Genomic DNA, 16911 nt, shown 5'->3' on the forward strand with positions numbered 1-16911 from the left:
TCCTCATAAATTGTATGCCATCTTCATCATGTCGCATCTCATCATCCGTAGCTCCGTTTTGCGCGTGTGAGATATCAAATTGTTCATTAGGATGTCCTCTTCATTTCATTCCACTAGATGACTCGTTGCGCCAATGGCGCAAAGGCCGAAAGGGTGGCAAGTATTGTGAGAATATTTAGACACCCAAGTCGAAAACCAAATGTGGCCAACACTCCTGCATCCTCTGCTTGGAAGCCGTCTTTTCTCACCGGATCTAACATAGGTACATGATTCTTCAAGAGCAAATTCAGAGAAAAAATAAAGCATGGAAGGCTTTAAGTTGTACTATTGAGACCATACCACCATATCCTCATTTAGTTTCTTCCGGAATCTAAAGGTCTAAGAGGATGGTACATGTGAGATGCTGTGAGTCCACAACAAAGAACTAAACTAACTTCCAAACAAACATTTCAAGTTTGGAAGCCACAAAGAAGTAGCCCAGATCTCTCGTTGTAGTGCAGGTACATGTCCTTAATCCTGCATCCACAGCCCATAATTTTTCAACACCTAAATCCATGAAATCCAACCGAAGGAAATCATGGCAGAAACATGCGTCGTGGCTTACGTCTCCGAGAAGGACTTCTTGGCATTCTTGTGCAGGTTGGACACAACAATCCTCGCTGCGAGCTGCAGAAGAACCACACAGGCACCTTCCTTCACCTTGCCCTTGGGGAGGAGGGGGTAACACTTGCAGCGCCGCGACAAGGCTTTGTGAACGCCGCCGGCGAGAGCGTTGGATGCCGCCTTTTCTCACCGGATCTAACATAGATACATGATTCTTCAAGAGCAAATTTCATAGAAAATATAAAGCATGGAAGGCTTTAAGTTGTACTATTGAGACCATACCACCATATCTTCATTTAGTTTCTTTGGAAATCTAAAGGTCTAAGAGGATGGTACATGTAAGAAGCTGTGAGTCCACGACAAAAAACTAAACTAATTTCCAAACAAACATTTCAAGTTTGGAAGCCACAAAGAAGCAGCCTAGATCTCTCGTTGTAGTGCAGGTTCATGTCCTTAATCCTGCATCCACAGCCCATAATTTTTCAACACCTAAATCCATGAAATCCAACCGAAGGAAATCATGGCAGAAACATGCGTCGTGGCTTACATCTCCGAAGACTTCTTGGCATTCTTGTGCAGGTTGGACACAGCAATCCTCGCTGCGAGCTGCAGAAGAACCACACAGGCACCTTCCTTCACCTTGCCCTTGGGGAGGAGGGGGTAACACTTGCAGCGCCGCGACAAGGCTTTGTGAACGCCGCCGGCGAGAGCGTTGGATGCCGCCTTTTCTCACCGGATCTAACATAGATACATGATTCTTCAAGAGCAAATTTCATAGAAAATATAAAGCATGGAAGGCTTTAAGTTGTACTATTGAGACCATACCACCATATCTTCATTTAGTTTCTTTGGAAATCTAAAGGTCTAAGAGGATGGTACATGTAAGAAGCTGTGAGTCCACGACAGAAAACTAAACTAATTTCCAAACAAACATTTCAAGTTTGGAAGCCACAAAGAAGCAGCCTACATCTCTCGTTGTAGTGCAGGTACATGTCCTTAATCCTGCATCCACAGCCCATAATTTTTCAACACCTAAATCCATGAAATCCAACCGAAGGAAATCATGGCAGAAACATGCGTCGTGGCTTACATCTCCGAGAAGGACTTCTTGGCATTCTTGTGCAGGTTGGACACAGCAATCCTCGCTGCGAGCTGCAGAAGAACCACACAGGCACCTTCCTTCACCTTGCCCTTGGGGAGGAGGGGGGCAACACTTGCAGCGCCGTGACAAGCCTTGCTCCGAGTGTAATCATCAGCATTCTTAGATACCTACACAAACAATCAAAAAAGAACAGGCTATGAGCAATCAAAAAAGAGGAATTATACAGCCTCAAAAAAAATATACGCATGAAATAATATTATTCATTTGACAATTAGTCCCAAACTGAGATATTTTTCCATACGATCTGAGTTTAAATTTCAACAATATTTTTCCATCCCATATAGCACACAGTATTTATGTATGCGTCTCAGAAAGGAAAGAAGCTTAAATCCCAGTCCCAATACGGTCAAAACTACATTGAGATACATTTCGTCAATGAATCACAGAAGTGTAAGGCATTAAATTATAAAGACTATATCCCTCCTTCCCCACCAAAATGTGGCCACATTCAGGCTTTGTCATTTATAGGATATATATATATCATAAATACAACTTCTAGTACAGAAAATCAACAATTTACTAATTTTCCCTCTCAAACAAATTTTCCACCCTTATCTAGAAGGTGAGCGGCACATACAGGTTTCCACATATATGTTTACGAACAACTTTGGCAATACATGATTCTGGATATAACGATGAAGCCAGGCTAAACATTACACCCTCTGTACAGAACTATAAGAGTGTTTAGATCACTAAAGTAGTGATCTAAACGCTCTTATATTTCTTTAGGGAGGGAGTACTTTCTTGTTAGTCAGTTACACATGGAGATGGAATGAGGTCTTCTTTATATGATATAGTACACTAAATTTGTTTCTAAAACAACTAATTTATTATGTTAATCCTCAAATTTATGTTGGAACAACAATTGATCTGCTGATGAAGTAGGATATTGTAATTGACAAAGTAAATTGATTGCTAAGGGCCCAAGTTTTCATGTGGTGTCTAAATACACATGGTCAATAGTTCATTGCCGAGTAGCACCTTTGACAAACTTGTCAGTTGATTGGATAGAGTTTGTTTCTCGCTCCATCTGGCAACTTACAGTGATGACTGAGAAGAACTCCTGGATTTGGAGGTTGATTAGGAAATGAAGATAAACCAGTTCTTACCATTGTTCCCTAATGCATGGAAGTTGTTGAAAATCAATTATGCGCTCTCTATGTAACTGCTTTTACTTTTGGTGGTGTATACTGAACTGGGTTGAGCTATTGCACATTCATCAGTAATTTTGTTGTTTTTTGACAATCAGATCGTCCCACATAAGTGCAAGTATACTGTGTTGTCTACAAAGGTTGAAATGCGCCTTGCAAAAGCTGAGCCAGTAACTTGGACATCATTGGATTATACTGGTAAACCAAAGGCTCCTCAAAAGATAAATGTACCAGGTAATTCCTTGAGGGCTGAATGCAAGCAAAATCGTTGACTTGTCTAGTGATAACTCTTGCTGTGATTGAGCTTTTGTATGGATTACTACTCCCTCTGTAAATTGTGTTCTACAATTTTTTCTTATGAAAGATAATCACTGAAAATATTTTAAACCAGAGCAAATTTACGGCATGTTCCTGACAAGATAGTCAACAAGAATATGGTGATTTCTGTACTTAGTGAGAAAGATACTTTCATGCACACTGAGGGTAACAGATCTATAAGAAAATTATCTAAAATGCTGGTTGGTGCTGACTCCTAAGCTTGCAGAATGGCTACTATTTTAGTCCCAGGCCGTTTATGTAGCTTTCAAGCTGGCAGAATGGCTACTAAGGTAGTTTTAAGCCTGAACCGTGTATGTGATGCTGGGTTCTTAGATGAAAAGCATACCAGTTCTATACAAAATCTGAGTTCTGGGTTAGTGTTATATTGCATTGTCTTCCATTTGTCACTGAAACATTCCATGTATTCCTTGTTTTGCAGTTGAATCAGCCCAGAGGCCATCTTATCCGTCATCAAAATCCAAAAAGGACTGGGATAAGCTTGAAGCTGAAGTGAAAAAACAGGTTTGTGTGTGTATGCCCTCAACTAAATTTTAGACCATTTGAAGATCACAACCAAATTTACTTTCTTAGAAACACCACCATGTAAAACACAGTAAGCATTCAATACGAAGTTGTGCTCTTACATTGATATGCCCAGGATTAGATCTCCTTAAACCTTACTTTACAATGATACATCTCTGGGATATGAAACGGACAATCCTACTGAACATAATCGTCATGTTTGTGGAAAAGATAAAAGGACTATACCTAACTAATGCATGATGTTTATTAAACAATTAGCACCCGAATGCAAACCTAAGGGCCTCTGCGTAGCATGATAAGGAATAAGGATATTAAATGTTCAACCTAATTCTTTTGCTATAAATAATGCCTCAAAGTAATACTATAAGAAAGGAACAAAATAGGGAGAGATGGGGTACCATGCTCTCACCTACAATAATTTCGTTCCATATATGGGTTTTCCCTAGTACTGATCAAACCATCTTTAAATAGCAGGTGCCGAATGCCAATTTTTGTTCAACACGCCAAGAGTAACCCAACAAATACACCTGCAAGCAATAAAAGATGGGTTAAAAGTTCACCCATCTAAGCAGGTATCCAACAAAAATCAGAAAAAAAAGATATAGGATGGTCTAATTCCTTCAGGATATCGGCGAACCAGATTAGAGCAGATTGACAGGAGTATCAATACGTCAGAACTAAACATAGTAAAGTAAAAAATAAAAATACTTTATCAGCACATTCTTTGTACCAAATAATTGCATAAGGTCATCGAATTACGCTGGTTTAAACGGGGCACATGGTTCAAAGTCAGAAATGGGAGGGGATGCTCCTGGCTACTAAAGCAGACATAATTACTAAAACCAAACATTAAGCATACTGAAATAAGTTCTGTTTTCAATAGAATTCGTGAGATTATTCCAACAATATGGATCATTAGTAAATTACCAGTATCATGTATCCCTCGGCTTCCTCTGCAAACACCTGCTAAAGAAGAGTAGAGAGGTACCAGGTAGCTTACTTTTTGCAAGAGACACACAAGCAAGTGTGAAGCTGCACAAGAAGATACCTTCGAGAAGCCGTCAATGGAGCTAGTCTAAGCGAGCCAAAGAAGTGCGTGACCTTCCAGCGGCCATCATACGGGTCGGGGTCCTCCTCACGGCAGCGAATCCTCGTGGCGCCGTTATCGCCTGCTAGGCCTGGGGTGCAAAAAAGTTAGGGCGGTGGAAAAGAAGGGCGATGCTGCAGCAGACGATGAGACTGGGTCTAAATATTAATTCCAGTAGGCCTTCATAAACCTCTCCCCACCAAACTTCCTTCCGTGTGTATATTCATAATGAGAAGCTACAACTACTACTTACTGCACACATTTCCCCCAAAGCACTAACCCGAACATGTACTGCGGTGCACCCAAAACAGGGGACACACATGTTTCCCCAAGCAGCAAGCAGAAAGCAAATCAGCAGGGTAAACATATGCAAACAAGAACATGCAGCAAGAAGCAATCAAGCAGGACAATTAGAGGCTTAGAGCACATCTAAACTTGCTGACTAATGACACACACGTCAAACAACCTGGACAGGAAGGGAAACAAGAGCATCGTCACAGAAGAGCAGTTTTGGTACTACAAGCCATATTGCTACAAAACTATAGCTATTGCTGTTAACCAATTCAAACATGGACTAGATGAATTCAGTGGACCACAACTGCACAGTAATAAATATGTCAGCTATGGAAAACCTACCCTACCTGGAGGCCCCTTTGCACCACCGATATGGATTTCAACACTCCACATAGGAGTGAAAACAAACCAGGGAAGACCAAATTAGATATTGCAGAATAAATATCATGCGATATCTGAAGAATCAAGCTTAAGATGAGTACTTGCAAGATTCTTTCAGAATAATTATTGATGATCCTTTTCTGCCAATAACACATCCCATTTTTCCAGGAGGCACATCCTAGAGCGAAAGGATATCCACCTCAGGAACACGAGCTTCAGCTTCAATGTCATCCGTCAACAATGTTTAATCGATTTTGTTCTATAAGTTGAATATATCAAAACTTCATAAAATGAACTAAAGACTGCAAAGAAAATAGATCCATTGTGATTCCATATTAGTAGTTCTTATATGACGATTCTGCACCTACAAGGCTACAATGCTGAACCATAAAGCAAACCCCAATCATTAGGTTACAAATTTATGATTTATACCTGGAGAACCAAAAGTGAAACAGATTTGGCCATACAGTAACCTTCCTAGATTTGAAAGGAAAGGGAGTAAAAAACTGACCAGGGACAGTTAGAAGAGGCGGCCAATCTGCCTGCTGGTTGTCATTTATGCAAAAACACCTACAGTATAGCTCACTTCGTACTGCCAGACGCCATGAAGATACTTTGCTCAACTTCTCCATCATTTTCTCATGTATATTGAGAAGGAAGCGCACATCATCTGTTGCTGCTCAAATCATCACTTCAGACAAGGGCTTATTTTTCCAGAAATTTGGGTCCTAAAAATCCATCAAATTACAATAAATTTTTAGTTTCAAGAAAATATTGCGGCACAATGGAAATCGTGTGCCGGGCCATTATCTGGGAAGTCCACAAGACTTCAGGCCTGGAGAAAATAATATTCTAAATAAGAGCTCTATAATTTTCTTCACAATGCTAACCTGCCTTAGACGGGTACGGACTTCTTCCTTTTCAGGATATGGCATTCCTACACAAAGAATTACAACAGTATCACACCACACAATCAATCAAATGCAAAGCACAAAAGAAATTGAGGTTCAATCCTTCATAGATTTAGTAAACATCTCCATGGTGCTTAGAGCAGAAAGACTATTTGGCATGGTGTTTTACAGAAGCAACAAACTGCTAGCAAGAGTAATGGAACCACAATACAGTACTTCCATATTTACTGGATTTGCTATAGAGCACCACGAATCTTGTATAGCACGCAATATACATTTTAAAGCAAACCCATTATGTGAACTGGATTCTAGTTCTCGGCAATTTGGAAGAAAATGCAGCCTACTGAGAACCCAAACACCTTAAGTTCAGTCAAGTCAAGCATTTGATCGAACAGGAGAGGAGCAAGAAAGACCATACCTCCCCAGGTAGCAAGCCGAACGATGAACAACCAGGACAACCCTACATAAAGAAGAGAAAGAGAAGTGAGAACATGAGGGGTGGATGGAATCAGCCATAGTCAGAATTAAGCCCTCCCACCGGGATTCCAGATGCACTCCCAAGTCTTGACCTGCGACACGGTGGTCCTCGCGCCAACGCTCCCGCTGCCAGGCTCCTGCACTACCGGCACCAATGCTCCCGCTGCCAGGCTCCTACACTCACTGGCGCTCGTCGCTGCCTGCATCGCTCGAGCCACCAGCAGGATGGCTTTGCGCGAGATGCAGGAGAGGGTACCTGAGAGAGAGAGAGAGAGAGAGAGAGAGAGAGAGAGAGAGAGAGAGCGCGCAGGGGTCAGCCGCAGCTCGGCGAGAGGAGGAGGCGCAGAGACGGTCGGGCCCCTACCTCCCTTCCTCCTCTCAGCCACCCATGGCTCTCCAGCACCAGTTGCAGCCTCGTCCATCTCCGTGGCGTCGGCGGACGTATTTGCCTCTCCAACTCCAGATCGTGAAATTTGGAGGAAACGAGGAGATGAGAGGAGAGGTGGCGGCCGAGAGTGGTTGCGCCGAAATCCATGGGCTGAGGGATGTGGCGGCTAGTGAGAGGGCGCGCCGGAGTAGGGGGAGATGAGTGGCGGGGGAGGACAGGGCGGTGGCGACGGCGAGCGAGAGGGTGATGGAGAGGAGGAGGAGGAGGCCAGAGGGGTCGGGGGGACGCGGGTTAGGTCGCTCTCGCACGGGGCGGGCGACGGCTAGGGTTTCTCCATTGCAGCGGTGAGTTTTATATATCCGTATGTGAAATTACTAAAATGCCCTCGGCGGGGCACGGAATTTACAGGCGGTGGCACGAATACTGTTCATAGTAGCATTTAAAGGTGACGTGGCCACCTTCTTTGTGACTACCACTTCTTGAGGGTTTATATGTCCAATTACACCATGCTTGTTGGAGTCCATCTTGATGCCTAAAATTCTGTTGCAAGAGTGCTATAGAATGTTAGTTTCTGTTTCTTAAAAGATTATGGACATTTGTCATTTTTGCCATGATTAATGTGTGCCTCCTATGAACTTGAGCCCTACATGTGTTTTGGGCTATGCCATGCCATCTTTACATGGGTGTATGCCATGTATTTTTGTGATCAATGTGGTGACTAGAACAAGCATGCAAAGTAGCTCTCGTGATGTTGTTGATTTCAGGGACTTAGAATTCTTCAAAGCCATTTACCTGATGTTATTTTATGACATGTATTCATGTTGCTACAGAGTGATCCATGCCTCTTTTGAGCATGTTCAGTAAGGATGATTTTGAGATATTGTTATGTTCTATCCATCCATGTTTTTGTTTGCAATTATGGTGTACCCTAGCATGACTCAATCTTTCTCTACTTTTGCTATAAAATGTTCCTGGCAGATTGTTTACATGTTATTCAATTTTGCCAAGGTTGTTGTAGTTGATCCATGCATGCTATGAGGTTGTTCTTGCCATGCTTAGCTTCTTGATCATGTCTTGTTGCTGGGTGTATGCTTAATTTGTCATGCAATGCCTTGTGGTGAGTGCATCGAGCTCGCAAACATGCCTACGTAACTCTATTTTTGCCATGTCCAGTCTTCTGCTAAGTCTGAATCTGTTAACGAAACTTGCTATGTTTACATGGGTGCCATCATATTTATTGATCCCTTTTGGCTTATCGCCAGTAAGGGACTTTTGTTATATACTTTGAGTGGATTCATGCAATGCCTTGTGTTGCTATTTTCTGATCCCGTAGCATGTTGTTATCTTGCTCTAAACATTGCTTCCTCATGTTAAATTCCTGACATGCTGTTATTTTCATCAAGTCTGTGATGTTGTTATCTTTTGCACTTTTGTCATACTTGTTTGAACCTGCTATTGTGTGAATTAGCCGTGGCTCAGTGTTCATCTTTTGTCAAGCATCTTGAGTGGATCACTGCCATGTGCTTTGTTGCTATGTTAGAGTGCATTAGCTTAGTTTCTTGTTGCATCCTGGATGGCATCGTGCTGTTAATCGCAGAATGGTGCCATTATTGTTTTGCTTGCCATTTGCAAACCGTGCATCCGATTCCGGTGATCTCTATATCGATTTCGACCGAAATCAACTCATCTTTCCAGCGGCACTCTTGGTTTGCCAAGTTGAGTCCTGGTTCAATCCTTTCCTTCCGGAGCACGCATATGCATTGCATATCATATCCCGCATATCATGCCATGTTTTTGCATCATGTCGCTTGCGCATTGCACCATGGTTGATTGCGTTTCCCTTGCTTGTGTTCTTGCCTTGGGTTAGAGCCGGGAGATGAGTACGTGATCGAGGAACCCGTTGAGTACGCTTTCGAGGAGCAAGCTTACGTCAACGCGGAGAACTTTGCAGGCAAGATGACCATACCCTCGAAATCACTTCTATCTTTGCTTGCTAGTTGCTTGCTCTATTGCTATGCCTATGCCTCGATACCTACCACATGCTTTATCATGCCTCCCATATTGCCATGTCATACCTCTAACCCACCTTGTCCTAGCAAACCGTTGTTTGGCTATGTTACCGCTTTGCTCAGCCCCTCTTATAGCGTTGCTAGTTGCAGGTGAAGATTGGAGTTTGTTCCTTGTTGGAACATGTTTATTGTTGGGATATCATTATTATATCTTGTTTACTTTAATGCACCTATATACTCGGTAAAGGGTGGAAGGCTCGGCCTTATGCCTGGTGTTTTGTTCCACTCTTGCCGCCCTAGTTTCCGTCATACCGGTGTTATGTTCCTTGATTTTGCGTTCCTTACGCGGTTGGATTATAATGGGAGTCCCTTGACAGTTCGCCTTGAATAAAACTCCTCCAGCAAGGCCCAACCTTGGTTTTACCATTTGCCACCTAAGCCTTTTTTCCTTGGGTTCCGCAGACTCAAGGGTCATCTTTATTTTAACCCCTCCCCCCCTGACCAGTGCTCCTCTGGGTGTTGGTCCAAAACGGGCAACCTTCGAGGCCACCTTGGGGCAACTTGAGGTTTGGTTTTACTCGTAGCTTGACCTATCCGGTGTGCCCCGAGAATGAGATACGTGCGACTCCTATCGGGATTTGCCGGCACATCAGGCGGCTTTGTTGTTCTTGTTTTACCATTGTCGAAATGTCTTGTAACCGGGATTCCAAGTCTGATCGGGTCGTCCTGGGAGAAGGAATATCCTTCGTTGACCGTGAGATCTTGTGATGGGCTAAGTTGGGACACCCCTGCAGGGTTCTGAACTTTCGAAAACCGTGCCCGCGGTTATGGGCAGATGGGAATTTGTTAATGTCCGGTTGTAGAGAACCTGAAACTTAACTTAATTAAAAATGAATCAACAGCGTGTGTAACCGTGATGTTCTCTTTTCGGCGTAGTCCAGGAAGAGAACACGGTCTCGTGTTATGCTTGAACGTAAGTAGTTCTAGGATCACTTCTTGATCATAGACTCTCGACCGTGCTTTGCCTTCTCTTTTCGCTCTCATTTGCGTAAGTTAGCCACCATATATGCTAGTGCTTGCTGCAGCTCCACCTCATACCTTTTCCCTATCCATAAGCTTAAATAGTCTTGATCGCGACTGTGTGAGATTGCTGAGTCCCCGTGACTTACAGATTACTTCAAAAACCAGATGCAGGTGCCGATGATACCATTCCAGGGGATGCGACTGAACTCAAGTGGGAGTTCGACGAGGACTCAGGACGTTACTATGTTTCCTTTCCAGACGATCAGTAGTGGAGCCCAGTTGGGGCGATCGGGGATCTTATGCATTTGGGGTTGTCTTTATTTTGGTTCAGTAGTCGGACCTTGATTGTATCTGGATGATGAAATGCTATATTTATGTATTGTGTGAAATGGCGATTGTAAGCCAACTCTGTACCTCTTTCTTATTCAGTACATGGGATGTGTAAAGATTACCCCTCTTGCGACATGCCTACAATGCGGTTATGCCTCTAAGTCGTGCTCCGACACGTGGGAGATATAGTCGCATCGTGGGTGTTACAGAGCGGCATCAACATGCCGTGGTAAAAAATTTGTCCCGTTTGGGGCAGGTTTGGGTATATGCTTCTCACGAAACCAGAGTTTCTCACAAGAAGCATCATGGTTTTGGTAGGGAACGTCCCACCTTTAGGGACAAAACGATATCCACTGCCTCTTATTGCTTTCAAAAAATTTCTCGTGTCAGAATTGAACAACAGGAGTGTTGTGTCAATTTTTGTGATTTTTTGGGGTTCGTTTGGACATTATTATACATTAACTGAGTTTTCAATGCATTTATGTGCATAATTTAAATTTGAACTACATGCACATGCTCCAGTGAATATAAATTGGTTGAAAAATCAAATATGTGTCCTTGGGTGCATGCTTTGGTCCCATGCAAGAAATGGGAATGAATTTCAAACACCAGGGCACCGTTGATTGCCGGCAAAACATTGAGATGCCTGGTTTTTAAATTCTAGTAAATCCAAAACTAGTCTGAAATTCATGAAACTTATCATGCTATCCTGGAATGGCACCCGACATGTTGTGGTATTTTTCATCTCCATTTTGAGGGAAGGTGCACTCAAATAATGACAGCCAACAAAGGCATTTTGGAAAATAGCGGCCACTTTAATATCACAAACATTTGTATAATTCAAACCATGTGCGTTCTGTTAACCATTCACGTGACGCCACGTGTCTTGGTTTTAATGGCTGTAGGAGGTGTCGTACGAACAGTTGATTGACCTTGACTAAACGGGAGGCGTGTGAGCGCCGTCCAGTGCGCAGGCTAACCGAGAGGCGTGCAAGCTGTCCTTGAATGCGTAGGCTCACGGGGAAGCGTGCGAGTTGTACGCTGCGCAGGCTCACTGGGAAGCGAGCCCTTTGACTTCCATGGCCGCCCGACTTGCTTGCATCCTCTCCATTAATGGCGCCCAAGCCACAGTTTAATTCGCTTTTTAAATATAAAACAATCATCGCAAACATTTTATTTAGAACACCAGTATGCAAACCAACAACTTCCCCAAGAAGCCAAATGAAAATGTGCCGAGCAGGATTTCTGCTGCTCTTGATCGTAAACGTTTTAGATAAAGTGAGAGCAAAGTGAGAGCAGCGCAGGATTTGTGCATCCCTTCAACGCAAACGGTTGTTTTGGATGACCCATGTGCAACCACGTACAAACAATTTGGTAAGATTTGTCAATCCTTGTAACACTGCGATTTGTCAACATATGAAGCTAAAAATCACTAGCAGTATCTAATTTTTGCAACTAAAATTCAGTAATTAAGAATAGATTTCATTCATAGATTAGGCAGTCGTTCTTAATTTATACAAACTGTTCAACTCAACAGCTGAACCGACCAAACTTCTCCCCAATTGTTGCCAACCATGTACTGAAATAGCTATTCAACTATATATATTAGCTAATTTTAAGTACATTGTATAGTTCCACCACATCTATAGTCAGATGAACTGAACAAAATAGCCTCTAATTACTACTACTACTACTGCGGAGGGGCTTTGTACTACTTCCGGCTGCCTCTCCTCTACTGAGCGCGCTCAGTAAGAGGCAGAGGAGGAGGAGCCTACTGACGTGCTGGGTAACCGCAATATGGTGCCTGCTGCTGTTGCAGCTTCAGCAACGCTCACCTCAAATGCCCTCTTCCGGTCCAGACGACCCCTCTCGAAGTGGTGGTTCTCGTCGTAGATCTCCTGATTCCTTGCCTCTAAGGCGGCGTGTGCCGCGGCCACGGCGGTGGTAAGGCTCTTTGCGTGCTCGACGAGGCGCTCCTCCTCCTCCCGCAGGAACTCGGTGTAGCGCGCAAGGTCGCTAACGCACGTGCAGGCATCCACCTCCGCCTCTCGCCTTTGGGCGGCGGTGGCGGAGCGGGTGATGACCCCGGTAGTCAATGGTGGGCTGGCGGCCACGGCGCCCGATGATGGGGTGGCAGCCACGACCACCACCTCCCACCTTCGGGCCGTGGTGGCGAAGCGGGTGGTGGCCACAGTGGCCGGTAGTGGGATGGAGGCCACGACGGCACCTCCCGCCTTCGGGCCACGACGGCGGAGCGCGCGATGGCCCTGGCTTTCGACGATGGTGTGGAGGCAACGGCGGCCGGCAACAGCTGCCGACGGGCACCAGCGGTGGAGCATGTGGTGGGTGTTCCGCGCACACCCAACAGGGACGCCACACGCACTACACTACGCCGGAGATTGCGCCGCCGCTGCAGTGTGGCCTCCCAGCTGGAGCTGTCCTCTGATGACGGCGGAGTAGGTGAGCGAGGACAATGGACTGGTGCCATTGGCGATTGTGGGAGAAGGAGACGAGATAAGCTACAGGGAGGGAGGGGAAAATGTGATGCGGGACTCGCCGGCCGTGAGGGTTTACATTGCAGGGCGGTAAGCATTGGGATTTTTGGGGATTTCGTAGAGTCGTTCGGGAACCTGTGAGGTTGTGCGAGAACGGGCTCACCGACGATTCATTACCACCACCGTTTGGACAAAAGAACACCCCCGCGCGCTGCACAAGCTTGCGCTATAACCCATCTACGGCAGCGGGGTGACAAGACATGCGAGAGGAGCATGAAAGGCCATGTACACATACGGTTAATAAAAAAATATTTGCGATTTAATTACCTACTATACCACCATCCTGGTTTATAAGTATGATTTAACTAATAAAATACGAATGGATGTTGCGAAAGATTATATAGTTGGATTTGTATTTGAACATAGTTTCCAATTATACAATTTTTAAACATGCATTATCATTTTGTTGGTTAAATTTGATGGCAAATTATGGCACAAAATATAAAGGAGACTATAGACTAGACGGAGGTGGTAGCACACGGCCGCTCTCTACGCAGCGACGCAACTATCGGCCGGCTTGTAGGTGACCATTTCCTACCTGTTTAACTGCTCTATGCGTGTGGTTGCTTGCGGTTCAGGTGTAGCGATCCGACCTCAAACGGTCAAATATCTGTGTATAAGTGTCATCCCTGGATCGGTAATGCTGACACACATAGTACTTGAAGGATTTATAACAGAGTTCAATCACACAATTATTACATCGAATGTCTCAAAGAGAGTACTTATTTCAATAATATGGTTGAAGGCCATCTAATTAAGATAACAACAGAAGCTTCGAAGGTAAAATGAGTCCATTAACTCCAATGGCATAGCTAAGTGCACGACAACGACCTAGCGCACCTTACTCTTCATCTGAAAACTCTACAACATAATACGTTGCAGCTTGTGTAGGTCAACACATGGAATATGCTGGCAAGATAACACTATAGAGTAATGAACAAGTAACAACTATAACTATATGCATATATGGCCGGTGGAGGCTCTATGGTTATCATTTGCATAAAGCTAGTTTTTCCTACAACAAAGGAATATATTTTATTTAACTACAGAGTTGGTTGAAAAACATTGAGAATGGTAACCCCATCTCAATCTCAAAATCAAAAATCATTAACCCAATAAGTTAATTAAGTAGAGTGATGACATCAACATAGTAATTCAATCATCAGATACTCAAGATGTCCATAACTGGGGACATGACTAACCATGATTAGTTTATACACTCGGCAGAGGTATGCGCATTTTTTCCCACAAGACTCGATCTCCTCCATTGTATTTCTCACACTGCATGATGTTTGAGAAACAGATGACCAAGACACGGTCTTTCCGAAGAGGTCCCCTTAACCGATAGATGGGTCGGTACACCTACAATCCCCTACATCTGCTAGCCCATCATGGAAAGGATTCCCACAACTTACTCAACCATGCCAGAGCCCATAATGGCTTGTGGCTGCACACGGAAGTTTTCAGCTTGAATAACATAATGATCCCTTTGAGCCTGGGTGGCGAACCATAGGAAAAATCACACGGATACCCCAGGATTCTCCTTTGGACAACACTGGATTTCCCCAAGTGCCCACAAACCAATCCACCCAGATGTGTGTTAAAGTAGCCACCTTAAGTAAAACCCTTAGTTCAGAATAATACTCACAACTATCCTGAATCACTCAAACCAAACCACGTGTACGAGCATAGCAATGTATAATAAGCGTAACATAGTAACTCCCAAGGTTTGAAATAAAAGGGCAATAGGTACTACCTCAACAACTACTTCCCAAAACCCACATGTTAAACAGATCCTTCTCATGCAATGTTTGAGGATTGAGACTAATGCATAAAAACTGGGTAATAAGGGATATGATCAAAGTGTTACTTGCCTTGCTGACGATCTGAAAACCCTAGTGACTCGTTGTAGCACGCTTCGCACTCTGGAAACTCTATCGTGAACAAACAATAGCATACATAAGCAATCAAGCATAAGATGAAAGAGTAAAACTCAAAATAAAAGATCCAAACTGAAATTTCAACTAAAGAGCTTCGATTTGCAAAAAGAATCAACCAAATCAGAGCTAGGAAACTCAAACTACGACCAAAAGAAGTTTGAAACCAAACCTGCTTGCAACCAAATTTTAAATTTTCAAAACCATGTTCAAGTTCGTTATCTGTAAAGAGGGAAACAAGATGAAGATTTTGGCGTTGGTTTCTCTGGATTTGGACGAGCGAGCAAAAAGTTGCGAGGTTTGAAGATCAGGGACTGATCTATGATAAAATTAATCGCGGATAGGTCCCTGGCTAAAAATAAAATAAAAGAAAAACCCTAACGAACGAATGTTCGCTATGAAACCCTAATGAACGAAAACGTTCGCTACAGAGTAATAACGGACAAATGTCCGCAATTCAGATCTAACCAAAAAACCGGAAGATAAACCAGGGAAACCGGGATCGGTTTTACCGGTTCGGCGGCGGCAGCGGCCAACGACGGCGGGAGCAGCTCCGACGAATAGCTGCAGCAGCGGGCGGTGGTGCAGTGGCGCGAGCGAGGCGCGGCGGCGGCGGCGGGCGGCGCACAACAGCGGTGGCGGGCGGCGCTGGCGGCGGGCGGCGATGGTGCGGGGTGTGCGGCAGCCGGGCAAACTGAGGAGGAGGCGCTGGGGGTCGGCGGCTTATAAGGGTGAGGGGGCTGCCTTGCAGGAGGGGGCGGCCATGAGGAGTCCGAGCCGGACTCCTCGACGTCCGTGTGGCAGCGCAGGAGTAAGGCGGCGGTGCCTGGCGGGCCGACCTGCTCGGCTGGGCTTCGGCCCAGTCAGGCGAGAAACTTTTTTTTAAAAAAGCTCCCGAAGTAAATCCTAATAAATTAAAAACATCTAAAAATACCGGAAACAATTTTCACTGTCTAAACCTATTATTTAGAACAAAGTGAACATTTTCTCGCCTAAAAATGCAATTTTCAAAGAAGCATATTTTTCTAAATTCAAATAAAATAGCAAATAAAATCCAAATAAAATTTTAATTTGATTTTAAAATTTTCTTCTCCAATATTACTTTCTTTTGATGAAGTCATATTATCTTCTCTCTTTTATTTTTAATATTGGAAATAATTGGAGAGAAAAATATTAAAATCAAAATGATCCCCTTTTCAAATTTGATAAATTTCAAATATGAAAATATATGAAATCCCCAACTCTCTCTTTGGGTCCTTGAGTTGCTTAAGATTTCTAGGATCACAACCAAAACTGAAAAATAAAGAAGATATGCATATGATGACCTATGTATAACATCCAAATTGAAAATTGGGATGTTACATCAGGCGCCCTGTAACACCCTCGATGCGACTATATCTCCCACGTGTCGAGGCACGACTTAGAGGCATAATCGCATTGAAGGCATATGTCGCAAGTTAGGCAATCTTCACAACATCCCATGTAATATAAATCATAAAGGGGAGATAACATAGTTGGCTTACACTCGCCACGTCAATCAAGTACATAATTAACATTACATCATCCAAACACTCATGGCCCGACTACGGCGCCAAAATGAAAGAGAACTCAACATGCGACACGGTCCCGATCACCCCCAACTGGGCACCACTACTGATCATCAGGAAATGAAACATAGTAACATTGAGAGTCTTCGTCGAACTCCCACTTGAGCTCAAACGCGTCTCCTGGAGCGGAATTAT

At 43.9% G+C, this 16911-nt stretch overlaps 1 protein-coding gene and 1 long non-coding RNA gene across 41 annotated transcripts; one reads left to right on the forward strand and one right to left on the reverse strand.

Annotated features, from left to right (window-relative positions):
- Positions 1 to 1408: 1408 nt before the first annotated feature.
- Positions 1409 to 7635, reverse strand: LOC123147550 (uncharacterized). 40 transcript variants are annotated; one of them, XR_006473290.1, is made up of 10 exons: positions 7292 to 7635; positions 6989 to 7183; positions 6869 to 6910; positions 6430 to 6476; positions 5641 to 6267; positions 5506 to 5515; positions 4826 to 4955; positions 4705 to 4740; positions 4187 to 4304; positions 1409 to 1872 (listed from the first exon to the last, which is right to left on the reverse strand). XR_006473290.1 is itself a non-coding variant. In XM_044566820.1 (6 exons), the coding sequence occupies exons 1-5, from the start codon at positions 7347 to 7349 to the stop codon at positions 6220 to 6222; spliced, it is 390 nt and encodes a 129-aa protein (XP_044422755.1). In that variant the 5' UTR covers positions 7350 to 7635; the 3' UTR covers positions 1409 to 1872; positions 4187 to 6219. The 40 variants fall into 40 exon arrangements, 1 of the variants encoding a protein (XP_044422755.1); XR_006473288.1 differs by having other exon boundaries at positions 5501 to 5515; XR_006473279.1 differs by having other exon boundaries at positions 5506 to 5543.
- Positions 3000 to 3744, forward strand: LOC123147552 (uncharacterized). The gene is made up of 2 exons (XR_006473295.1): positions 3000 to 3150; positions 3674 to 3744. It is a non-coding gene; the product is annotated as an uncharacterized lncRNA (long non-coding RNA).
- Positions 7636 to 16911: the final 9276 nt, after the last annotated feature.

Source organism: Triticum aestivum, chromosome 7A, assembly GCF_018294505.1.
Source record: "Triticum aestivum cultivar Chinese Spring chromosome 7A, IWGSC CS RefSeq v2.1, whole genome shotgun sequence".
In the NCBI taxonomy this organism is placed as follows: Eukaryota; Viridiplantae; Streptophyta; class Magnoliopsida; order Poales; family Poaceae; genus Triticum; species Triticum aestivum.

What these genes read in the sequence shown, in the direction of transcription:
- LOC123147550 (XM_044566820.1), bottom strand. Translation starts at nt 7,349, where the DNA reads ATGGACGAGGCTGCAACTGGTGCTGGAGAGCCATGGGTGGCTGAGAGG. An exon ending in GGCTGAGAGGAGGAAGGGAG is followed by an intron (nt 7,184 to 7,291) that starts GTAGGGGCCCGA and finishes TCTCTCTCTCAG; the next exon opens with GTACCCTCTCCTGCATCTCG. An exon ending in GGAGTGCATCTGGAATCCCG is followed by an intron (nt 6,911 to 6,988) that starts GTGGGAGGGCTT and finishes TTCTTTATGTAG; the next exon opens with GGTTGTCCTGGTTGTTCATC.